The 21,409-nt window shown below is 37.8% G+C and overlaps 2 protein-coding genes across 2 annotated transcripts; one reads left to right on the top strand and one right to left on the bottom strand.

Annotated features, from left to right (window-relative positions):
• Window positions 1-477: 477 nt before the first annotated feature.
• LOC104096869 (protein SENSITIVE TO PROTON RHIZOTOXICITY 2) lies at window positions 478-2,007 on the top strand. The gene has a single exon (XM_009603318.4). It carries the CDS (start codon window positions 578-580, stop codon window positions 1,796-1,798), a length of 1,221 nt encoding a protein of 406 aa, XP_009601613.1. The 5' UTR covers window positions 478-577; the 3' UTR covers window positions 1,799-2,007.
• An 18,722-nt stretch (window positions 2,008-20,729) lies between these two features.
• LOC104101188 (histone H2B.2-like) lies at window positions 20,730-21,409 on the bottom strand. The gene has a single exon (XM_009608628.4). The coding sequence runs from the start codon at window positions 21,306-21,308 to the stop codon at window positions 20,865-20,867; it is 444 nt and encodes a 147-aa protein (XP_009606923.1). The 5' UTR covers window positions 21,309-21,409; the 3' UTR covers window positions 20,730-20,864.

The following is a 21,409-nucleotide window of genomic DNA, read 5'->3' as shown; positions in this document are numbered from 1 at the left end:
CGAAGTAAATCAAGAACCAAAAATATGATGGCCCCAATAAATAATAAATTAATACAGATGTGGAAATGGTCGTTATCTCTTAAAGATGACCTTCCTCTCTGGAAAAAATAAATCTCTTTTACAACTTCAAATTCATGCGTGAAGGTTGACGAGACTCAACCAACAGAGACAGTTTGAATCACAGATATCATTTTTATTTCCGAAACCAAACATATAATTGATGTCCAACATGTAAAAATAATAAGTCGCACATAAATTTGTGTCACCCATAAGTTATTTATTCTAATACGTTTGGAAAATTTGTATTTTGAATATATAGTTTGTCTTAATGTGAGATCGGTAGTATTTGAGGGAGGTCTTAAATGGTCTCATTTGAATCTCAAAGTTGACTTAAATTGTATCGTTGTTTCTCTCTAACTTATTTTTTTTTTCCTACCAAAAACGTCACCCTAAATGTCACAAAAAGCACATTTTCTTCCCTTTCTTATATAATCAATGTTGTTGAGCGTATATTTATTTCCAAGAGAAAAAGAAGAAAGAACAAGTCTACAACTCAGAAATTAGAGCATAATCCAAAATGATTGAAGGGACGACCAATATTCCATGTTTCCCTAATACTAATCCACAAAACTTACCATTATATGCACCTATTCATCATAATCTTGATCAAGATCAAGATCATATGATTTCTTCTTCAGTTCATGTTGCAGCTACATCTACTTTAAACCATTCTCCTCAACCAAGTAATTCTTTCCTTTATAATTTATCTCTTTTGAAAGAAAAGGTGGATCAAGTTCAATCACTTGCCACCATGTTTATATCTACTGATAATCAAACAATAGTCCAAGCATCCGAGTCAACGTCTATGGCCATTGCAAATATGGGAAGTTTGATTCAAGAAATCATCACAACTGCATCCTCTCTCATGTTTTCTTGCCAGAAGATTTCCCTCGGCTCGACTTCAACCACCAACAATATTAATTCAAGTAGATTTCTCGAACCATCCCAAATCAAGCTTCAAGATGATGGCCATGTTGATCATTTGCCTCAAGGTTTCTACTCGAACGAAACGCTTGATCATTGGTATGAAGAGAATTATGCTTCTTGTAGTAATATTGAAGATAACAAAAGTCAGAGTACTATTATAGCTATTACTGATCATAGTAATGTTCAATTGGGAAAACGGAAATTCAAGAATGAAGGAATGCAAAATATTTCATCACAAGAAAATTGTGATATTATTGAGTTGGAGGCAGCTGATTTATTGGCTAAGTACACACACTATTGTCAAGTTTGTGGTAAAGGGTTTAAAAGGGATGCTAATTTGAGAATGCACATGAGAGCTCATGGAGATGAATACAAGTCTAATGCTGCTTTGAGTAATCCATTGAAGAACAATGGAAATAATAATGGAATAAATGATGGATTATCAAAATTGAGTAAGAAATATTCATGCCCACAAGAAGGTTGCAGGTGGAATAAAAAACATGCCAAATTTCAGCCATTGAAATCAATGATATGTGTCAAGAATCACTACAAGAGAAGTCATTGTCCCAAAATGTATATGTGCAATAGATGCAATAAGAAGCAATTTTCTGTGTTATCTGATCTTAGAACTCATGAGAAACATTGTGGTGACCTAAAATGGCAGTGCTCATGTGGTACTACTTTTTCAAGGAAAGATAAGCTTATGGGACATGTTGCTTTATTTGTTGGACACACTCCAGTTATAAATTCCTTGGCCAAGATGAGAAAATATGAGCAGAATAATGTTCAGTTTAGTTCAATTACAGGATAGGTAAAAGAGGATGTTTGGCGGTGGCATCGCTCGTGGCAGCTAATGGCTTTGTCAATACATGTCGAATGCGGTGTGGTTGCTGTGGGAGTACATTTTATTACTTGGTTGTTTTGTTTACCTTTTTCTTGTAAAATGTAGATGATGTGCTTTAATGAGTATGAAAATTATAAGTATATCTTAGCTTGAAAGAGAAAAAGAAATTTCCTTGTCGTGCAATCCGATAATCAGTATTTTATAACGTCATATTGATTCTTTACGTAGTTATATTTTTATCCGACGGAGGATGGTAATGAGACTTGAATCGAGAAAATCTACTTGGCTTGATACGTTATGTTAAATAATTATGTGACAGCTTAATCTAAACATTTAACATCTTAAATATAGAACATTTTTATATTCTTAATTATATCTTCACAAGCATATATATGTATTTGGTATATGAGTCAGAAACCACTATTGTTTAGAGGTTATTAACTTCCTATAGCTACCATATATATAATTACTTCCTATAACTAATATTAAGTTGTTACGATAGTATATTCGTTGTATTCGCACTGCTATATTCATGAATACAGCAGTAAAAAGCGCTTAAAAATTAGAGCAGTCCAGTTGTACGTGTGAGCACCTAATTTTTACCATACTTGTGATTTTTCAACACTTTTTAGTATGTAAATAATTTTAAGTTTAATCTACATATTTTAACCTTAACTTCATTTTTAGTAGGTTTTATTTAAGAAAATTAAAAATCATCAAAATTATATGTTCTTGATTTTAAAATATTCAGCTAGTATTTTTATTTTTACACTCTTAAAAAAAATATATTAATTAAAGCAAGAGTCAATGAGTTATTTCCATGTGGCAAGATTCTTCCTTATCTTTTGTAACAAACCCACATGCTCTCTCAAAAAATGCACATGCCCATACACACTCTTTTTCTTGGCCACCAATTAATCCCTATACCTAGACCTATATATTTTCCAATGACCCAACACACAAGGGATAGAGTCCAAAAAAGGGGAGAACGGAGAGGGCAAAGAGAACAACCACAACAGAACGGAGAGAGCAAAAAAAACAGGGAGGGATCGAGAACATGCCCCAACACCCATCTTCTCCATTTGGATTTTTGACAAAAATTAACCAGTAGATAGTACCTAAAAAATAGTAGCTAAGCAAGAAAAGCTTCTGTTTCCATCACTCATAAACAACGTTTGTTTTCCACCATTAAAAGGATCTTTCTTCTTCAAGCAAAATCCACCATGAAAGAGCCTCGAAAGCTCCATGTTCTTCACCAAACAATCAGCAATAAAACCACCCGAAACATCTCCATACTTTTCCATTAAAATCGGCAGTTTTCTAGCCATTAAACCCACCCAAAAGCAACCTTGAAAAAGTCACAAAACTAGCTCAAAATTCACCAAAATGCAGCTCCAAAACCACCCAAAAACAACCTTCTTCCTCAACTAAAAACACCCCAAAATCAGCACCAAATCCCAGCTAAGCACACCCCCTGAATAACCCCGTTTCGAACGTAAACAGTGGCATCAAAGTGGAGGTCGAGGTTGCCGTTGAGGTCTCGAGTCGCCGGTTCTGTTCAATTTTTTTTTTCGGTGTGGTTGTGGCTGTTGTTTAAGTTTGATTGCCGATTCGATTTCAAGCTTTGTACGCAGTTGGAATTTATTTCAAATAAATATATGATTTCAATCCTTAAGGTTAGTCTCCATTTTGTTTCGACTGTTTTTTTGAAAAGCTTGAAATCTATGTATTTGTTATTATGTTGCCTTCATTAATTGTTAAGTCAATACTTGATTCGAGTGTTTGCCAATTTCTGATGTTGGTTAGATACTACTGTGCTTAAGAGCTTCTGTGTATATAACTTGATTAAGAAATATAGGAGATGATGTTGTCTTTTGATAAATTTTGGGCCTTTACGTCTTTACATTGGGCCATGAGTATTGATCTTGAAGAGAAAAGTTGAATAGGCTACTGATTTAGTTTAGTCCAAATTTTATTGGGGTTCCAAACGAGCTTTCATATCCATCTTGTTAATGTCCTTTAGTTTGGTATTCAATGGACCTTTCATTGTCTGATAATAAGTAAAAATGATCAGAAGAATTAGGTAAATATGGGCCAATGCTCATGGGGCTTATTGGATGAAATGCTATTTTATTATGCTTCTAGTTTGTCCTATTAGCTTTATTTATTTATTAATTAATTTTTTCTTGTTAGCGCAATAAATAATAAATCATTGTGACTATGGGTATGGTTTCCGTAGCATGGTCACGATACATACATCCCAACTCAAGTGCGCGTTTCACGCGACTTGACCTAAACTTCAAATAATAATAAAAATAAATATGTCGTAAATCGCGGGTGCATTTCATGTGGCGCGGTTTGCAATGTGTATCAAAACGACAAGTGTACGACATCGTGACTTGTTCCAGAAATAAATTCCATAAATATTAAAAGCGGTCAGAAAGCTAAAAAGCACAATAGATTTTAAATATGTAATAAATCAGATAATTAGGCCAATTATTACAGTTGAATGACCGTGCTAAAACCACGGAACTCGGGAGTGCCTCACATCTTCTCCCAAGTTAACAGAATTCCTTACCCGGTCTTCTGTGTTCGCAGACCATAAATAAGAGTCAATTTCCTCGATTTGGGATTTAAAATAAACCGGTGACTTGGGACACTATAAATTATTCCAAGTGGCGACTTTGAAATAAATAAATAATCCCATTTCGATTAATGTCACTTTAATTGGAAAAACTCTCTTATTCCCCATATCCCCCTAGGAAAAAAGGAGGTGTGACAGTACGTGCATGTATTTACATGTATTCGCACGATGTATTCATGAATACAGCAGCAAAAAGCGCCTAAAATCACTAAATCACGGCAGTCCAGTTGTACGTGTATGTATTCGCGTTGTTGTATTCATGAATACAGCAGCAAAAAGGGGCTAAACTCGGTGCAGTCCAGCTGTACGCGCATGTATTCACATGTATTCGCGCCATATATTCATGAATACAGTAACGGCAATCGTCTTAAAAATAGGTATGTTTAGATGTCTAATAACGGAAATAATATCAATTAGCCTGATACACTTCTAATATAACTCAACAAAATCAATTCTAACATGCCTCATTATCAACTCAATAAATTAAAATGATTTTTTAGTTGTATATAACTTTTGTATTTAGTGTGTTTTATTTTTTTTCTTACTGTTGCATTCATTAGATTCAATGTTTGTATTTACTATATTCGCTATTTTATATAAAGTATATTCAAATATATTTGTATTAACAGTATTTTAGTTATTCCTAATACATGTTATTATTGCTATATTCAGTATATTTTATTGGTTGTATTCACTGTATTTCTATTTGTATTCAGTGTATTTTACTGTATTTCACTGTATTTTAAAATTAAATATATTTACTGTTTATATTTTGTTCTATTTTAATATTTGTATTCAGTGTATTTCAATATTTATATCCTGTATTCATGCATGAATACAAATGTATTCAGCTGTATTGAAAAAATACAAACCTTCGAAATACATAAATACAAGCAAAAAAATATATTTATACAAAAATACAATATATTTGAGTGAATTTGTACAGAATACAATATTTTTGTATTATTGTATTGACTAAATAGCAAAGAAGAGAAGAAAGTTCGTCGGAGATGACGTTTTTCCGGCCAAGCAAAAAATTGTATACCTTGTATTAAAACTAAAAATGGAGAATAACAAAAATCCTGGCCCTCGAATCTTCTCCGGCGTAAAAAAATATTACAGTATCCGTGTAGAGGAATCCATTGCAATATCCGACATAGAAGAAAGCCGCAGTGGCCCTCTTGTTTCAAAGTTGTTGAATCGGCCATTGAAGAGGAAATTTGAAGTTTTCTTCTGAAAACCTAACAATGGTTAAGATTTTTTAAAAAAAGTGAAGAGAAAAAGAAGAAGCTTGAACCGACCAAAAAACTCAAAAACTTTAACACTTACCACGAAATTTTGGAGTAAAATCGTTGAAAGTGAGAGAGAGAGAGAGAGAGAGAGAATCGTTCTTCAAAAATTGTGAATACAATCTTGCTGTGAGAGAGAGATAGAAGAAATATTTTTTTGTGATTTTGTGAAAGAATAACCGAAAGAATGAGAGAGAGAAATGGTACATAGCGTATTTTATGCCTTAATGGTAGTGTATATCATAAATACCTATTTTGCTATAAAAATAAAAGGTAGTTATAGAAAATAATATTTTAAAAAGGTTTTGATTTATAATAAATATAGTGTAAACCTTTGCTATAGGAGGTAAAATTTTCTTTTCTAAAATGAGATGACCCATATTATATAGACATAACAAAAAAATTGTTTATGTGAAAATGTCTTGTTTAAATAAACTCATACTCCCTCCGCTTCAAAAAGAATAAATATATTTCCTTTTTAGTTAGGTTGAAAAAGAATGAACCCTTTCTAATATTTAAAAATAATTTAATATTAAAAATTTTCTGTGACCTAAATTAGGGTTGTCTAAAGGGAGGGGATTGCTCGAACCGGAATCGGTACCACTCCGTACCGATAAGAATTGGGGGTAGGTGTTACGACCCAAACTCCCTCCGTATAATGTCGTGACGGCACCTAGTCTCTACGACTAGGTAAGCCTAACAAATTGCGAAAAATAATAAAACGAAAGTAAAACTTGGTAACTAACAGCAGTGGATAACTAAATAACTAGTAACAATGCCACCCGGCATGTACAATAATCAATACTCTATAAATATACAGTCTTCTCAAAACCTGGAACATCGTAAGTCACAAGCTACAGAAGGAAACTAGTATCTCTATACACCACAGTCTAAGAAAAGAAGTAAATAAGGTAATTAACATAGAGGAGAATAGAAGGGGACTCTAAGGTTTGCGGACACGGCAGATGTACCTTGAAGTATCCGTACAGCAGCAAGCACTCTCAGCTAATAGCGGGGCTGATAAGAAGTACCTCGATCTACACACAAAAATATGTGCAGAAGAGTAGCATGAGTACACCATAATGGTACCTAGTAAGTACCAAGCATAACCCCGGTCAAGTAGTGACGAGGTCAGGTCAGGCCCACTGGTAAATAATAAATAAGGCAGAAGAATATACAGTATAATGAGATACTAGAATTTAACAAAAGGAAACACAGAAAGGCAACAGTACAACACATAGGGGTAAATAGCAGGGGATCTCCCGAGATACCGTCTCGTATTCCCAAAATAAATATGCAGGGAGAACTCCCGAGGTGCCGCCTCGTAGTCTCAAAAGTAAATATATAGGGAGAACTCCCAAGGAACCGCCTCGGACTCGCAAAAGTAAATGTGCATGGAGGACTCCCAAGGAACCATCTCGTAGTCTCAAAAGTAAATGTGCTGGGAGAATACTCGAGGAACCGCCTCGTAGTCTCAAAAGTAAATGTGCAGGGAGAACTCCCGAGGAACCACCTCGTAGTCTCAAAAGTAAATACATCGCTCAAACCGATAAATACAATAGTTAAGAGTAAGATTTCTACAGTTATACCGATAAAGAACAAGGGAAAGCAGAAAATCAACTAGGCATGCTTCACAGAGTTCAAATAAGCAGTTAAAGTACGTAGATATGCGATATTAAACTAAACAGGATAACTACACATATTGGAATAGCTCAATTAAGAATGAAAACAAACTAATACTCATTTAAACGGTATAACTCGAATTAAAGGAAAAACATGTTGCTACTCAGTAAAATAAATCAGGTTTTACAATAAATAACCCGTGTACGTACTCGTCACCTCACGAACACGGCATTCACATATCATAACAGTACCAAATCCTAAGGGGATTTCCCTCACACAAGGTTAGGCAAGTCACTTACCTCGAACCAAGCTCAATCAATCAGTAAGAATACCATTTTCTCGATTATCCGACTCCGAATAGCCCAAATCTAGCCAAAAATAATTTCATACCATAAATACAACTATATTAGACTAATTTAATTAATGAAATCAAGGCTAAAGCGAGAAATTAGAAAATCGCCCCAAAAAGTCTCCCGGGGCCCACGTCTCGAAATCGGGTAAAAGTCAAAAAATACAAACACTCATTCACTCACGAGTCCAACCATACAAGAATTTCTCAAATTCGACCTCAAATCGCATTCTAAATCTCAAAAACTTAGTCTAGGAAGTTTCTACCATTTTTACCCAATTTCCAACTCAAATCCTTAATTAAAGGGTGGAATCAACTATAAATTAATGAGATATAACCACAAAAGAGTTAAGAATTGTTACCCACAAGCTTACTCTGTAAATCCCTCAAAATTTTGCCTCAATCCGAGCTCTCTAGGTCCAAAAATGGAGAATGAAATCAAACCCTAGCACTTAGCCCTTTTCTGCCCAGCGATTTCGCACCTGCGGGCCAAGAATCGCACATGCGTCATCGCACCTATGAAATTTCCACCGCAGGTGCGGATTCCACTTAAAAACTCAGCGTCCGCTCCTGCGATCTTCGCACCTGTGGACCCATGTCCGCTTATGCAGTCTTCTTCCGCTCTTGTGGGTCGTTGAGCGCTTCTGCGGGCACCGCAGATGCGGCACCTCCTTCGCACCTGCGGTCCCCAGGTAGCTCCTCTCTTCTTCGCTTCTGAACTGGCCTCTCCGCACTTGCGATCCCGCACCTGCGGTCTCCCCACCGCAGGTGCAAAAACACCAGAACTCAGATAGCTTCAGTAATTGCATAAGTCCAAAACTCAATCTGTTAAGCATCCGAAACACACCCGAGGCCCCCCGGGACCTCAACCAAACATACCAACTAGTCCTAAATCACCATACGGACTTAGTCGAGCCCTCAAATTACATAAAACAACGCTAAAAATACGAATCACCCTCCAATTCAAACTTAATGAACTTGAAACTTTGAATTTTTACAATCGATGTCGAAACCTATCAAACCAGGTCCAATTGACCCCAAATTTTGCACACAAGACATATTCAACATTACGGACCTACTCCAACTTTCAGAATCGGATTCCGACCTCGATATCAAAAAGTCCACTACCGGTCAAAATCTCCAAAAATTTGACTTTCGCCATTTCAAGCCTAAATGAGCTACAGACCTCCAAAACATAATCCGAACATGCCCCTAATTCTAAAATCACCCAATGGAGCCAACAAAACTCTATTCCAGAGTCGTCTTCATACAGTTCTGACTATGGACAAAAATCCTAAGACTTAAACTTCTGTTTAGGGAATAAGTGTCCCAAAATACCCCCAAAAACCAAAACAAAACCTCCCGGCAAGTCACATAAGCTGTAACAGATACCGGCCCGGTTGTTACATCCTCCCCCTCTTAAAATAATCATTCGTCCTCGAATGAGTATAGAGACATACCTGAAGTGGTAAAAAGATAAGGATAAAAGTTGCGCATATCCTACTCGGTCTCCCAAGTCACCTCCTCGACCGGTAGACCCCTTCATTGAACCTTCACTAAAGCAATGTTCTTTGACCTCAGCTTTCGGACCTGCCTGTCCAAAATAGACATTGGCTCCTCAACATAAGATAGATCCTTGTCCAACTGGACTGAGCTAAAATCCAGCACATGAGCCAGATCGCCGTGATACTTCCGGAGTATAGAAACATGGAATACTAGATGGACCCCTGCAAGACTGGAAGGCAAGACAAACTCATAAGCAACCTCCCTAACACGTCGCAACACCTCAAATGGGCCGATAAACCTTGGGCTCAGCTTGCCCTTCTTCCTGAACCTCATAATGCCCTTCATAGGTTAAACCCAGAGCAAGACCCGCTCGCCAGCCATGAATGCAACATCACGAACCTTCCGGTCCGCATAACTCTTCTGTCTGGACTGGGCTGTGCGATGTCAATCCTGAATCACCTTCACCTTATCCAGGGCATCCTGAACCAACTCTGTACCCAATAATCTAGCCTCACCCGGCTCGAACTAACCCGCTGGAGACCGACACCGCCTACCATACTGAGCCTCATACGGTGCCATCTGAATGCTCGACTGATAACTGTTATTGTAGGCAAACTCCGCAAGTGGCAAGAACAAATCCCAAGCACCCCCCACCCCCAAAATCTCACACAAGTGCGGAGCATATCCTCCAGTATTTGAATAGTGCACTCAGACTGCCCGTCCGTCTGAGGGTGAAATGTTGTGCTCAGCTCAACCCGAGTACCCAACTCCTGCTGTACAGCCCTCCAGAACTGTGATGTAAACTGCGTACCCTGGTCAGAGATGATAGATACCAGTACACCATGAAGCCTGACAATCTCGCGGATATAAATTCGAGCCAACTTCTCAGAAGAATAGGTAGTCATCACAGGAATGAAATGAGCTGACTTAGCCAGCCTATCCACAATCATCCAAACTGTGTCAAACTTCCGTTGAGTCCGTGGGAGTCCAATAATGAAATCCATAGTGATCCGCTCCTATTTCCACTCCGGAATCTCTAACTTCTGAAGCAACACACATAGCCGTTGATGCTCATACTTCATCTTCTAGCAATTGAGACACCGAGCTACATACTCCACTATGTCCTTCTTCATCCTCCTCCACCAGTAATGTTCCCTCAAGTCCTGGTACATCTTCGTGGCACCCGGATGAATGGAGTATCGCGAGCTGTGAGCCTCCTAGAGAATCAACTTGCGCAACCCACCTACATTGGGCACACATAGCCTGCATGCATCCTCAAATACACCATCATCTCCAATAGGGACCTCCTTAGCATCACCGTGTTGAACTGTGTCCTTACGGACAAGCCAATACTCGACTCGGCTCAGAAATATCCAATCTCACAAACTGGCTGGCTAAGGCTTGAACATCCAATGCCATGGGCCTCTCTGCTGCTGGTAGATATGCTAAGCTCCCCAAACTCTCTTCCCGGCGACTCAAAGCATCGGTCACCACATTGGCCTTCCCAGGGTAGTACAAAATGGTGATATCATAATCCTTAAGCAGCTCTAACCACCTCCTCTAGCGCAAATTAAGATCCTTCTGCTTGAACAGATGTTGCAAACTCCGGCGATCAGTGTAGATCTCACAAGAAACACCGTACAAATAGTGCCGCTAAATCTTCAAGGCATGAATAATAGCTGCTAACTCAAGGTCGTGGATATGATAGTTCTTTTCATGCACCTTCAGCTGTCTGGACGCTTAGGCAATTACCCTACCGTCCTGCATCAACACCGCACCGAGACCAATCCGCGACGCATCACAATATACAGTATAAAACCCCGAACCTGTAGGCAATACCAATACTGGGGCTGTAGTCAAAGCTGTCTTGAGCTTCTGAAAGCTCTCCTCACACTCCTCTGTCCACCTGAACGGATCACCCTTCTGGATCAGCCTGGTCATAGGTGCTGCAATATATGAGAATCCCTCTACAAAACGATGGTAATACCTCGCCAAACCAACTCCCGATCTCCGTAGCTGATAACGGTCTAGGCCAACTCTGCAATGCTTCCACCTTCTTAGGATCCACCTTGATCCCATCACTCGATACTACATGACCCAAGAATGCCACTGAGTCTGGCCAAAACTCACACTTTGAAAATTTTGCATATAACTTCTTTTCTCTCAAGGTCTGAAGCACAGTCCTCAGGTGCTGCTCATGATCCTCCCGAGTCTAGGAGTACACCAGAATATCGTCAATAAACACAATGACAAAAAAAGTCAAGATAAGACCGGAACACACTGTGCATCAAGTGCATAAAAATGGTTGGGGCATTGGTCAACCTAAAAGACATCACAAGGAACTCGTAGTGACCATATCGAGTCCTGAAAGAAGTCTTCGGGATATCTGGCTCCCGAATCTTCAACTGATGATAGCCTGAACGTAAGTCAATCTTGGAAAATACTCTGGCACCCTGTAACTGATCAAATAAGTCATCAATACGAGGCAATGGATGCTTGTTCTTCAACTGTGACTTTGTTCAGCTGGCGATAATCAATGCCCATACGCATAGAACCATCATTTTTCTTCACAAATAAGACCGGAGCATCCCAAGGTAACACACTAGGCCGAATGAAGCCCTTATCAAGCAACTCCTGTAACTGCTCCTTCAACTCTTTCAACTCAGGAGGAGCCATACTATATGGAGGAATAGAGATGGGCTGAGTGCCCGGTAATAAATCAATGCCAAAATCAATATCTCTGTCGGGCGGCATGCCCGGAAGATCAGCTGGAAACACATCTGGAAAGTCCCTCACTACTGGGACTGACTCAACTGTAGGGGCATCAATACTGACATCTCTCACATAAGCTAGATATGTGTCACACCCTTTCTCAACCATTTGTTGAGCTTTAAGGAATGAAATAACTCTGCTGGGAGTATACTTTAAGGTACATCTCCACTTTAATCATGGTAGACCTTGCATAGCCAGCGTCACGATCTTAGCATGACAATCAAGAATAGCATAATGGGGTGACAACCATTCCATGCCCAAGATAACATCAAAATCTACCATACTAAGCAATAATAAATCGGCTCTGGTCTCAAAACCACTAAGAGCAATCAAACATGACCGATACACGCGGTCCATAACAAGAGAATCTCCCATAGGAGTAGACACGTAAATAGGGAACTCAAGAAATCCCGAGATACGCCCAAATACGGGAAAAAATAAGAGGACACATAGGAATATGTAGAACCTAGATCAAATAATACCGACGCATCTCTATGGCAGATCGGAACAATACTTGTAATGACAGAGTCGGAAGCAACTGCCTCTGTACGAGCCGGAAGAGCATAATATCTGGCCTGGCCTCCCCCTCTAGGGCGACCTCGAGCTGGCTGAGCAGGTGGGGCGATAGCTGGTGCTGGAATCATAACCTGAAGACTCGATAGAGCACGTTGTGCCTGAGAAATCTGTGAAGGTGCACTCCTCCTAAGTCTGGGACAATCCCTCACCATATGGCGAGTGTCGCCACACTCAAAACAAGCTCTCGGAGGGCGTGACTGTTGTGACTGGCTCGGGCCAGGTCTGCTGGACAGGCCACTGGGAACACCCCGTGCATGAGGCACACTAGATACTGGCGGTGCATAATAAGGATCCTGGGGCCTAGAAAGGGCTGGAACACCACTGGCAGCTGGAAGAGCTTAATGATCGGGGTGACTCACATAACCCCTACCGTAGTGAGATGCTGGGACACGAGCACCAGAATAAGAAGCAGTCTCTCGAGACCTCTTGGCCTCTCTCTCCTCTCTATCCCGGGCAAGCATGCCCTCCAATCTCCTGGTGATACTCTCAACCTACTGATAAGAAATATCCATCTCCAACTCCCTGGCCATACTAATCTAGATACTGGGGTGGAGTCCCTCAATAAACCGATGAACCCTCTCTCGAATTGTGGCAACCAAGGCTGGTGCATGTCGGGCCAAATCACTGAAGCAGACTGCATACTCTGATACAGTCATAGCACCCTGGCGCAGCTGCTCAAACTCCGCGCGCCATGAGTCCCTGAAGCTCTGAGGGACATACTCTCTCAAAAACATGTCCGAGAACTGAGTCCATGTAAGTGAAGCTGCCTCCGCCGGACTATCCAACTCATAAGTACGCCACCACTGATAGGTTGTTCCTCTAAGCTGGAAGGTGGTAAAAGAAACCCCACTCGACTCTGCTACACCCATAGTACGGAGAATACGGTGACACTCCTCCAAAAATCCATGGGCATCCTCTGATGCCAATCCGCTGAAGGTAGGAGGGTGGTACTTCTTGTACCTCTCAATTTGGCAACTAATAGCAATGGATAACTGAATAACTAGTAACAATGCCGCCCGGCATGTACAATAATCAATACTCTATAAATACAGAGTCTTTCCAAAACCCAAAACATCGTAAGTCACAAGCTACAGAAGGAAACTAGTGTCTCTATACACCAGAGTCTAATAAAAGAAGTACATAAGGTAATTGGCATAGGGGAGAATAGAAGGGGACTCTGAGGTCTGCGGACACGGAAGATGTACCTTGAAGTCTCCGTACAGCAGCAAGCACTCTAAGCTAATAGCGGGGCTGATAAGAAGTACCTGGATCTGCACACAAAAATATGTACAGAAGAGTAGTATGAGTACATCACAATGGTACCCAGTAAATGCCAAGTCTAACCTTGGTCGAGTAGTGACGAGGTCAGGTCAGGCCCACTGGTAAATAATAAATAAGACAGGAGAATATACAGTATAATAAGAGACTAGAATTTAACAAAAGGAAACACAGCAAGGCAAAAATACAACACACAAGGATAAACAGCAGGGGATCTCCCTAGATACCGTCTCATAGTCCCAAAATAAATATATAGGGAGAATTCCCGAAGTAACGCCTCGTAGTCTCAAAAGTAAATATACAGGGAGAAATCCCGAGGTACCGCCTCGAAGTCTCAAAAGTAAATATGCAGAGAGAACTCCCGAGAAACCGCCTCGTAGTCTCAAAAGTAATGTGCAGGGAGAACTCTTGAGGAACCGCCTCGTAGTCTCAAAAGTAAATGTGCAGTGAGAACTCCCGAGGAACCGCCTCGTAGTCTCAAAAGAAAATGTGCAGGGAGAACTCTCGAGGCACCGCCTCGTAGTCTCAAATGTAAATGTGCAGGGAGAACTCCCGAGAAATCGCCTCGTAGTCTCAAAAGTAAAGCAGGAAATCAACTAGCCATGCTTCACAGAGTTCAAATAAGCAGTTAAAGCTCGTAGATATACGATATTAGACTAAACAGGATAACTACACATATTGAAATAGATCAATTAAGAATGAAAACAGACTAATACTCATTTAAACGGTATAACTCAAATTAAAGGAAAAACATGTTGCTACTCAGTAAAATAAATTGGGTTTTACAACAAATAGCTCGTGTACGTACTCGTCACCTCACGTACACGACGCTCACATATCACAACAGTACCAAATTCTAAGAGGATTTCCCCCACACATGGTTAGGCAAGCCACTTATCTCGAACCAAGCTCAATCAATTAGTAAGAATGTCCTTTCCTTGATTATCTAACTCTGAATGGCCCAAATCTAGCCAAAATTAATTTCATACCATAAATACAACTATATTAGACTAATTTAATTAATGAAATCAAGGCTAAAGCGAGAAATTAGAAAATCGCCCCAAAAAGTCTCCCCGTGCCCACGTCTAGAAATCGGGTAAAAGTCATAAAATACGAACACCCATTCACTCACGAGTCCAACCATACAAGAATTTCTCAAAACCGGCCTCAAATCGCCTTCCAAATCTCAAAAACTTAGTCTAGGAAGTTTCTACCATTTTTACACAATTTCCAACTCTAATCCTTAATTAATAGGTGGAATCAACTATAGATTAATGAGAAATAATCATAAAAGAGTTAAGAATTGTTACCCACAAGTTTTCTATAAAAATCCCTCGAAATTTTGCCTCAATCCGAGCTCTCTAGCTCCAACCCTGGCACTTAGCCCTTTTCTGCCTAGCGATTTCGCACCTGCGGGCCAAGAATCGCAACTGCGGAATTTCCATCGCAGGTGCGGATTCCACTTAAAAACTCAGCGTCCGCTCATGCGATCAAAGGTTCGCACCTGCGTGTGCGCACCTGCAGACCCATGTCCGCTTCTGCGGTCTTCTTCCGCTCCTGCGGGTCGTTGAGCGCTTTTGCGGGCATTGTAGATGCGGCACCTCCTTCGCACTTGCGGCCCCCAGGCAGCTCCTCTCTGCTTCTGTGCTTGCCTCTACGCACTTGCGATCCCACACCTGCGGTCTCCCCACCGTAGGTGCGAAAACACCAGAACTCAGATAGCTTCAGCAATTGCATAAGTCCAAAACTCAATCTGTTAAGCATCAGAAACACACTCGAGGCCCACCGGGACCTCAACTAAACATACCAACTAGTCCTAAATCACCATACGAACTTAGTCGAGCCCTCAAATCATATCAAACAATGCTAAAAATATGAATCACACTCCAATTCAAACTTATTAAACTTGAAAGTTTAAATTTCTACAACCGATGCCGAAACCTATCAAACCACGTCCGATTGACCCCAAATTGTGCACACAAGTCATATTCAATATTACGGACCTACTCCAACTTCCGGAGTCGAATGCCGACTCCGATATCAAAACGTTCACTATCGGTCAAAATCTCCAAAAATTCGACTTTCGTCATTTCAAGCCTAAATGAGCTAAAGACCTCCAAATCACAATCCGGACACTGCTCTAAGTTCAAAATCACCCAACGGAGCTAACAGAACAGACGAAACTCCATTTCGGAGTCGTCTTCACATAGTTCCGACTACGGACAAAAATTCTAAGACTTAAACTTCCATTTAGGGACTAAGTGTCCCAAAACACCCCAAAAACTAAAATAAAACCTCCCGGCAAGTCACATAAGCTGAAACAGATACGGGGAAAGCAGTAAATAGGGGATCAGGGCTATTACTCTCAAAACGATCGGTCGGGTCGTTATAGTAGGGGAAAGGATTTGGATAAGGTGAACGGAGACTGGGACGGTACCGGAAGAACTGGTCCGATTGGTACCCTTAAGGTACCTAACGGTAGCCGTCCGGTACCGAACCGCTACCCTTAATGTTTTTTTTTTTTAATTTAGCCATTTTTGTACCATTAGTCAACAGTTATTTTTTGAAAAAATAATAGTCGTTAGCAACGGCCAAAAATGGTATTTTTGCCTCCCTAACACCCACTTACCCCCTAATTTATGTTTTTAACCCCTAAGTGTTTTCAAATATACTTTGGTCCTATTTTAAAATTATAAATACCATATTTCGTTCTTTTAATATTCACACAAAACACTCATATCTCTCTAATTCTCTATATCTCTCTATCTCTAAATGCAATTAACGTTCTAGCACTCAATTATTTTGGTATAATTTTTCAAGCACTAACATCAAGTATTCAGTGGCGTAGTTTTTCTTGGCACTACGCTACTAGTTGAAATAATTTTTTTCTATCAACATCGGCGTTTACGTTGGCGTTTGATACATTCGTTCTATTATTTTTCGCATTTATTTTTTTTATACTTGTGTTGCTATTTATTTTTATTTTAATTATTTATTTTTAGAAATGGCTCATAAACTAATTAAAATGTGTTTAAAAAATTGACTAATAGTAATGCTAGTTCTAGTGCTATAATCTCCTATATTTAAATAAGGTTATATAAGTCTTTAGCCACACAAAAAAAAATGTCAAACAAACAAAAAAAGGAAATTTGGGCTAAATCCCATTAAACTGAGAATTACGTGAAGGATTTACAGCTTGTTTGGATGGTTGTTACCTATTGTATTGTATCGTATTGTTACTTTAAATACAATATTTGTTTTGATTGTTACTTAAATTTTATTGTATCGTATCATTAAATCCGTCGTTAAATAACGACGAAAAGTGTCACTTTATGTAACGACGGATTTGATGTGGTGGCGTCATTACCTTATTTTTTTGAAGAATTAACCTAAATAACCGTCCACTTAACCGTTTAAACTAAAAATAGCCGGTGGAGGTATAGTGTATGCATAATTTATATATTATATGTGTATAATAATGTATAATGAATGTATAATCTATGCATATGACTAGAAAAAGTAAATAATAAACATGACCGACTATTTGTGTAAAGATCCCCTATTTTTTTCTCTCATTTTACCATTCTTTATTATTAAATAAACATATTTTATCCTTTACCTTACTTTTTTATATAATGATTCTACTTCGTATCCTATTTTTTCTTAGTAATATTACAAGTTTTATTCTTCATATTTTTTATGCGTGACATCATGAAATGACAGCAAACGATACAATCTATCCAAATATTGTATTCATCAAACAATATAATACGATACGTACAATACAATACGATACATTATGAAACGACATGAAACAACCATCCAAACAAGCTGTTAGGGGAAGGGCATGAAGGATTTAGTTTCGGCAGAATAGAAACTGAGCTAGCGTTTGGACATTGATTGAAATTTGAAAAAAGAGTTTTTGAAATTGTATTGAAAAATAATTTTTGAAAGTTGAAGTTGTGTTTGGACATGCATTTTATTTCAAGAAAAGTTGAAGTCTTTTGAGTGGAAGAAAAAAATCACTCAAAAACTGTCCAAAATCTATTTTTGGAAACTTAAAAATTTTTGAATTTTTTTTTCAAAATATGATCATATTTCATAAACAAATAATATTTTTAAAAAATTAAAAAATAAAGACAAAACCTACGGCCAAATGGAACTAAATGATTTCATAGACTTGGTAAAGTCAAAAGCAAAATAGAGAATGAAGAGTTAGGCCGAAGGTTTGGCGTCGCATAAAAAGTCATTCCCAGCCACAAATTGTCTAGATTTCAGGATAATTTATTCAATTGACATTAGTAGATATAAATTTTCATGGGTTGAGTTAGGCAGTAACATTAGTAACCCAAACGTGATTTGTTTCAATTGATTTAGATATGAGAATACCTATGAATAATTGGAATCTTTAATTTGAAATAGGCTAAGCAGCAAACAAGGCGAATCATATTAGATTTATATTTTTAATAATTTGAATATATAGTCCGAATGCTAACTTAATCTATTGTGCTTCTGTAAAACCATCAAGAGGATATGGGATATAAACTATTCTTTACTATTTCTTGTGAGTTCTCAATATACTTAGAAAAAAAGTTGAAGAAAAGTTTGAGATTAGAAAAGCGATTTTGTGATAGATAATGAACTAGTTGAATTACTCATAGCCTGGGTAAAAAAATTATTTAATGAATTGAAAGTCAAACATTAAATCTCGAGGGCTGAATATCCTAAATTAATTATGGATGACCTAAACAAAAAAATTAACATGATGTCGATATAATGTGATTATAAATTGATTGAAGGAAGTCATACGAATTGCTCAAGGTGACGAGTTTGATATTTCGACATGAGTACTGTGAGTAGTAACCTTATCGTAATTTATGTTTTCATAATTACGTGATTTACACATAATTTATAATATGAATATGTTACCGAATTTTAAAATTTGTACGTGGGACATGTCCTTTACTTAGTATGACACTGAAATATTTATTTGAGATGATTACTGTTATTTTGAATGTTCTCACTATTACTGGATACGTTTTACAGTTATTTGAGATAAATTTATTGTTATCGAAATAAAATTTCATGAATTGATAAGAACTGAAATGTCATACGGTTTTAAAAATACTTTGAAACGAGTATTTATTGATTATAAAGACAAGTATAAATATGAGGAAACTTTGAAAGATCCTACAGCTAACTACAGGTTCGTTGAACCTGGTGCACCTTATAATTACCGACTACCGTTACAATCCTCACTAGTGGGAAGGTAAAACTAGCATAACGTTACTAATTTTTCTCGAGTAAGGGCTACTGTTATATTTGACTTCTTGCGAAGAGGTCCACAGTTATTCCGATTACATGATCTGTTCATTGAGACCTCCCAAACATGAATAATTGAAAATATACAGTATCTACATAACTTATTACCTAATTATTTATTGATTTATATTATATGACACACATGACAAGACTGATTATTGTTTGTTGTTTCTGAAAGTGAAGTCTTTTGATTTTTTTGTATTTAATATACTAGCATGTTTTATGACTTGTCCCCCATTAAAACGGTTGTGGTTAAGTATTATCACTCACTCAGCTAGCGACTCATTCCCCGCTAATTATTTTTGCAAACACATCAGTTGGCAAAGGCGAGTATCTTGTCAATTAGATAGCCCTACCCTAAATGAGATGATTTATAGTCACACAAATATCTATATATTCCCTCCGTTTCAATTTAGGTAAACCGATTTGACTGGGTATGGAGTTTAACAAAAAAAAGACTTTTGAACTTGATAGTTAAATTGAGATACATATATTTTGTATAGCTATAAATCATTACATAAAGTTAATTGTTTTCAAATATGGAAAAGAGTCAATTTTTTTGATACGGAATAAAAAGAAAATATCTTCACATAAATTGAAACGAAAGGAGTATTATTTTAAACCATAATTTTGAAAAGTTCTCTCTTTTTTCTTGAACTCCATGACCAATCAAATATGTTCAAACAAATTGAAACGGAAGAAGTATAACTTAATGTAATTATAAGTAAATCTCAATTAAGCATGAATTAATAATTCAATAAAAATTGTAACTCACCAACTATATATCACACGTTAAAGTACATTAATCGCATAAAAACGTTTTCATATAATCAGTGTACATAACTTATATCCTTTTAAATTAGTAGAAAGTTCTCAATTTTACATCTTAAAAAAACCAAAATGAGAATAGAGAACTTCTTGCTAGGTAATTTACTCGGCATGAATCTAATTAGACAATGCTACTAGGTTTCATATATGAGAGTAGATATTGTTTTAAATAAGCGTTCTCCAAAATATTTTGTATTACGAATTCCGTTGTTTTAGGAATTGTTAAGACCATATGGCGTAAGAGTTAGAATGTATGTAAACTATTTCTTACAGAATTGACGCACATTTTACTTGACTACGAGCTTGTGCTTCATTTTGTTTACAGATGCTTGCCACATTCAAGCAGCATACACTCTAGTGTTAATCTTGCAGAAACGCTAACTGCACATTCAAGAGGTTGCAAATATTTATTATTTGTGTAATAGTGGTGTTCTTTTGCAACTTTAAGTGCTTGGTTGGAATACATCATCCACAAAATGCATAAGAATTGTCTGTGTTGATTATGTAGATGAAGAAATTGACTATAATTAAGTGTTGATAAACTCTGTTTTACACTCTAAGAAATAGAAATGCAGATAAAAATTGAATATTGCAGAGGGTACTGTTCCTATTCATGTAAATAGGACTGGAATTTGAGAAATCTGCATATGGTAGTCTCGTAATAATTCAAGATGTGAAATTGGCTATGGCCAACTTACGAAAGCAGGACAATAATCAAAAACAGTTCATTCATATTCATATTCAATACATCATTGAACAAGCAAAAACTTAGAAACCTAACATTTTTCAGCCCCCACAAAAGTACCCAACCTTTACATTCCATAAAAACCCCCCGAAATCCCAAATCTAAGAACTAGTAAACTTGGTAACAGCCTTAGTACCTTCAGAAACAGCATGTTTAGCCAACTCACCAGGCAAAACAAGCCTAACAGCAGTCTGAATTTCCCTAGAAGTAATAGTAGGCTTCTTATTATACCTAGCCAATCTAGAAGATTCCTGAGCAAGTTTCTCAAATATATCATTTATGAAACTGTTCATTATTCCCATAGCCTTACTTGAAATTCCAATATCAGGATGAACTTGTTTCAGCACCTTGAAAATGTAAATCTTGTAAGTTTCTACACTCTTCTTTGATCTCTTCTTCTTCTTGTCAGCACCAGATGCGCCTGCTTCCTTTGGAAGCTTCTTTCCTGCCTTTGGCTTCTTTTCAGCTGGAGCTTTTTCGGCCTTTTTCTCCTCTGTTGCAACTGGCTTCTTCTCCGCTGGCTTTTTCTCTGCTTTTGGTGCCATTGAAACTGTACTTTGGAATCGAAAACTAGGTTTTGTAGTAGAGAGAAAGAAGATCTAAAGTTTGTGAACTGAAGAATTGTTGTGTGATAAAGGAGAAGAGT

Source organism: Nicotiana tomentosiformis, chromosome 11 (assembly GCF_000390325.3).
Source record: "Nicotiana tomentosiformis chromosome 11, ASM39032v3, whole genome shotgun sequence".
In the NCBI taxonomy this organism is placed as follows: Eukaryota; Viridiplantae; Streptophyta; class Magnoliopsida; order Solanales; family Solanaceae; genus Nicotiana; species Nicotiana tomentosiformis.
This window is presented reverse-complemented; position numbering and strand designations above follow the sequence as displayed.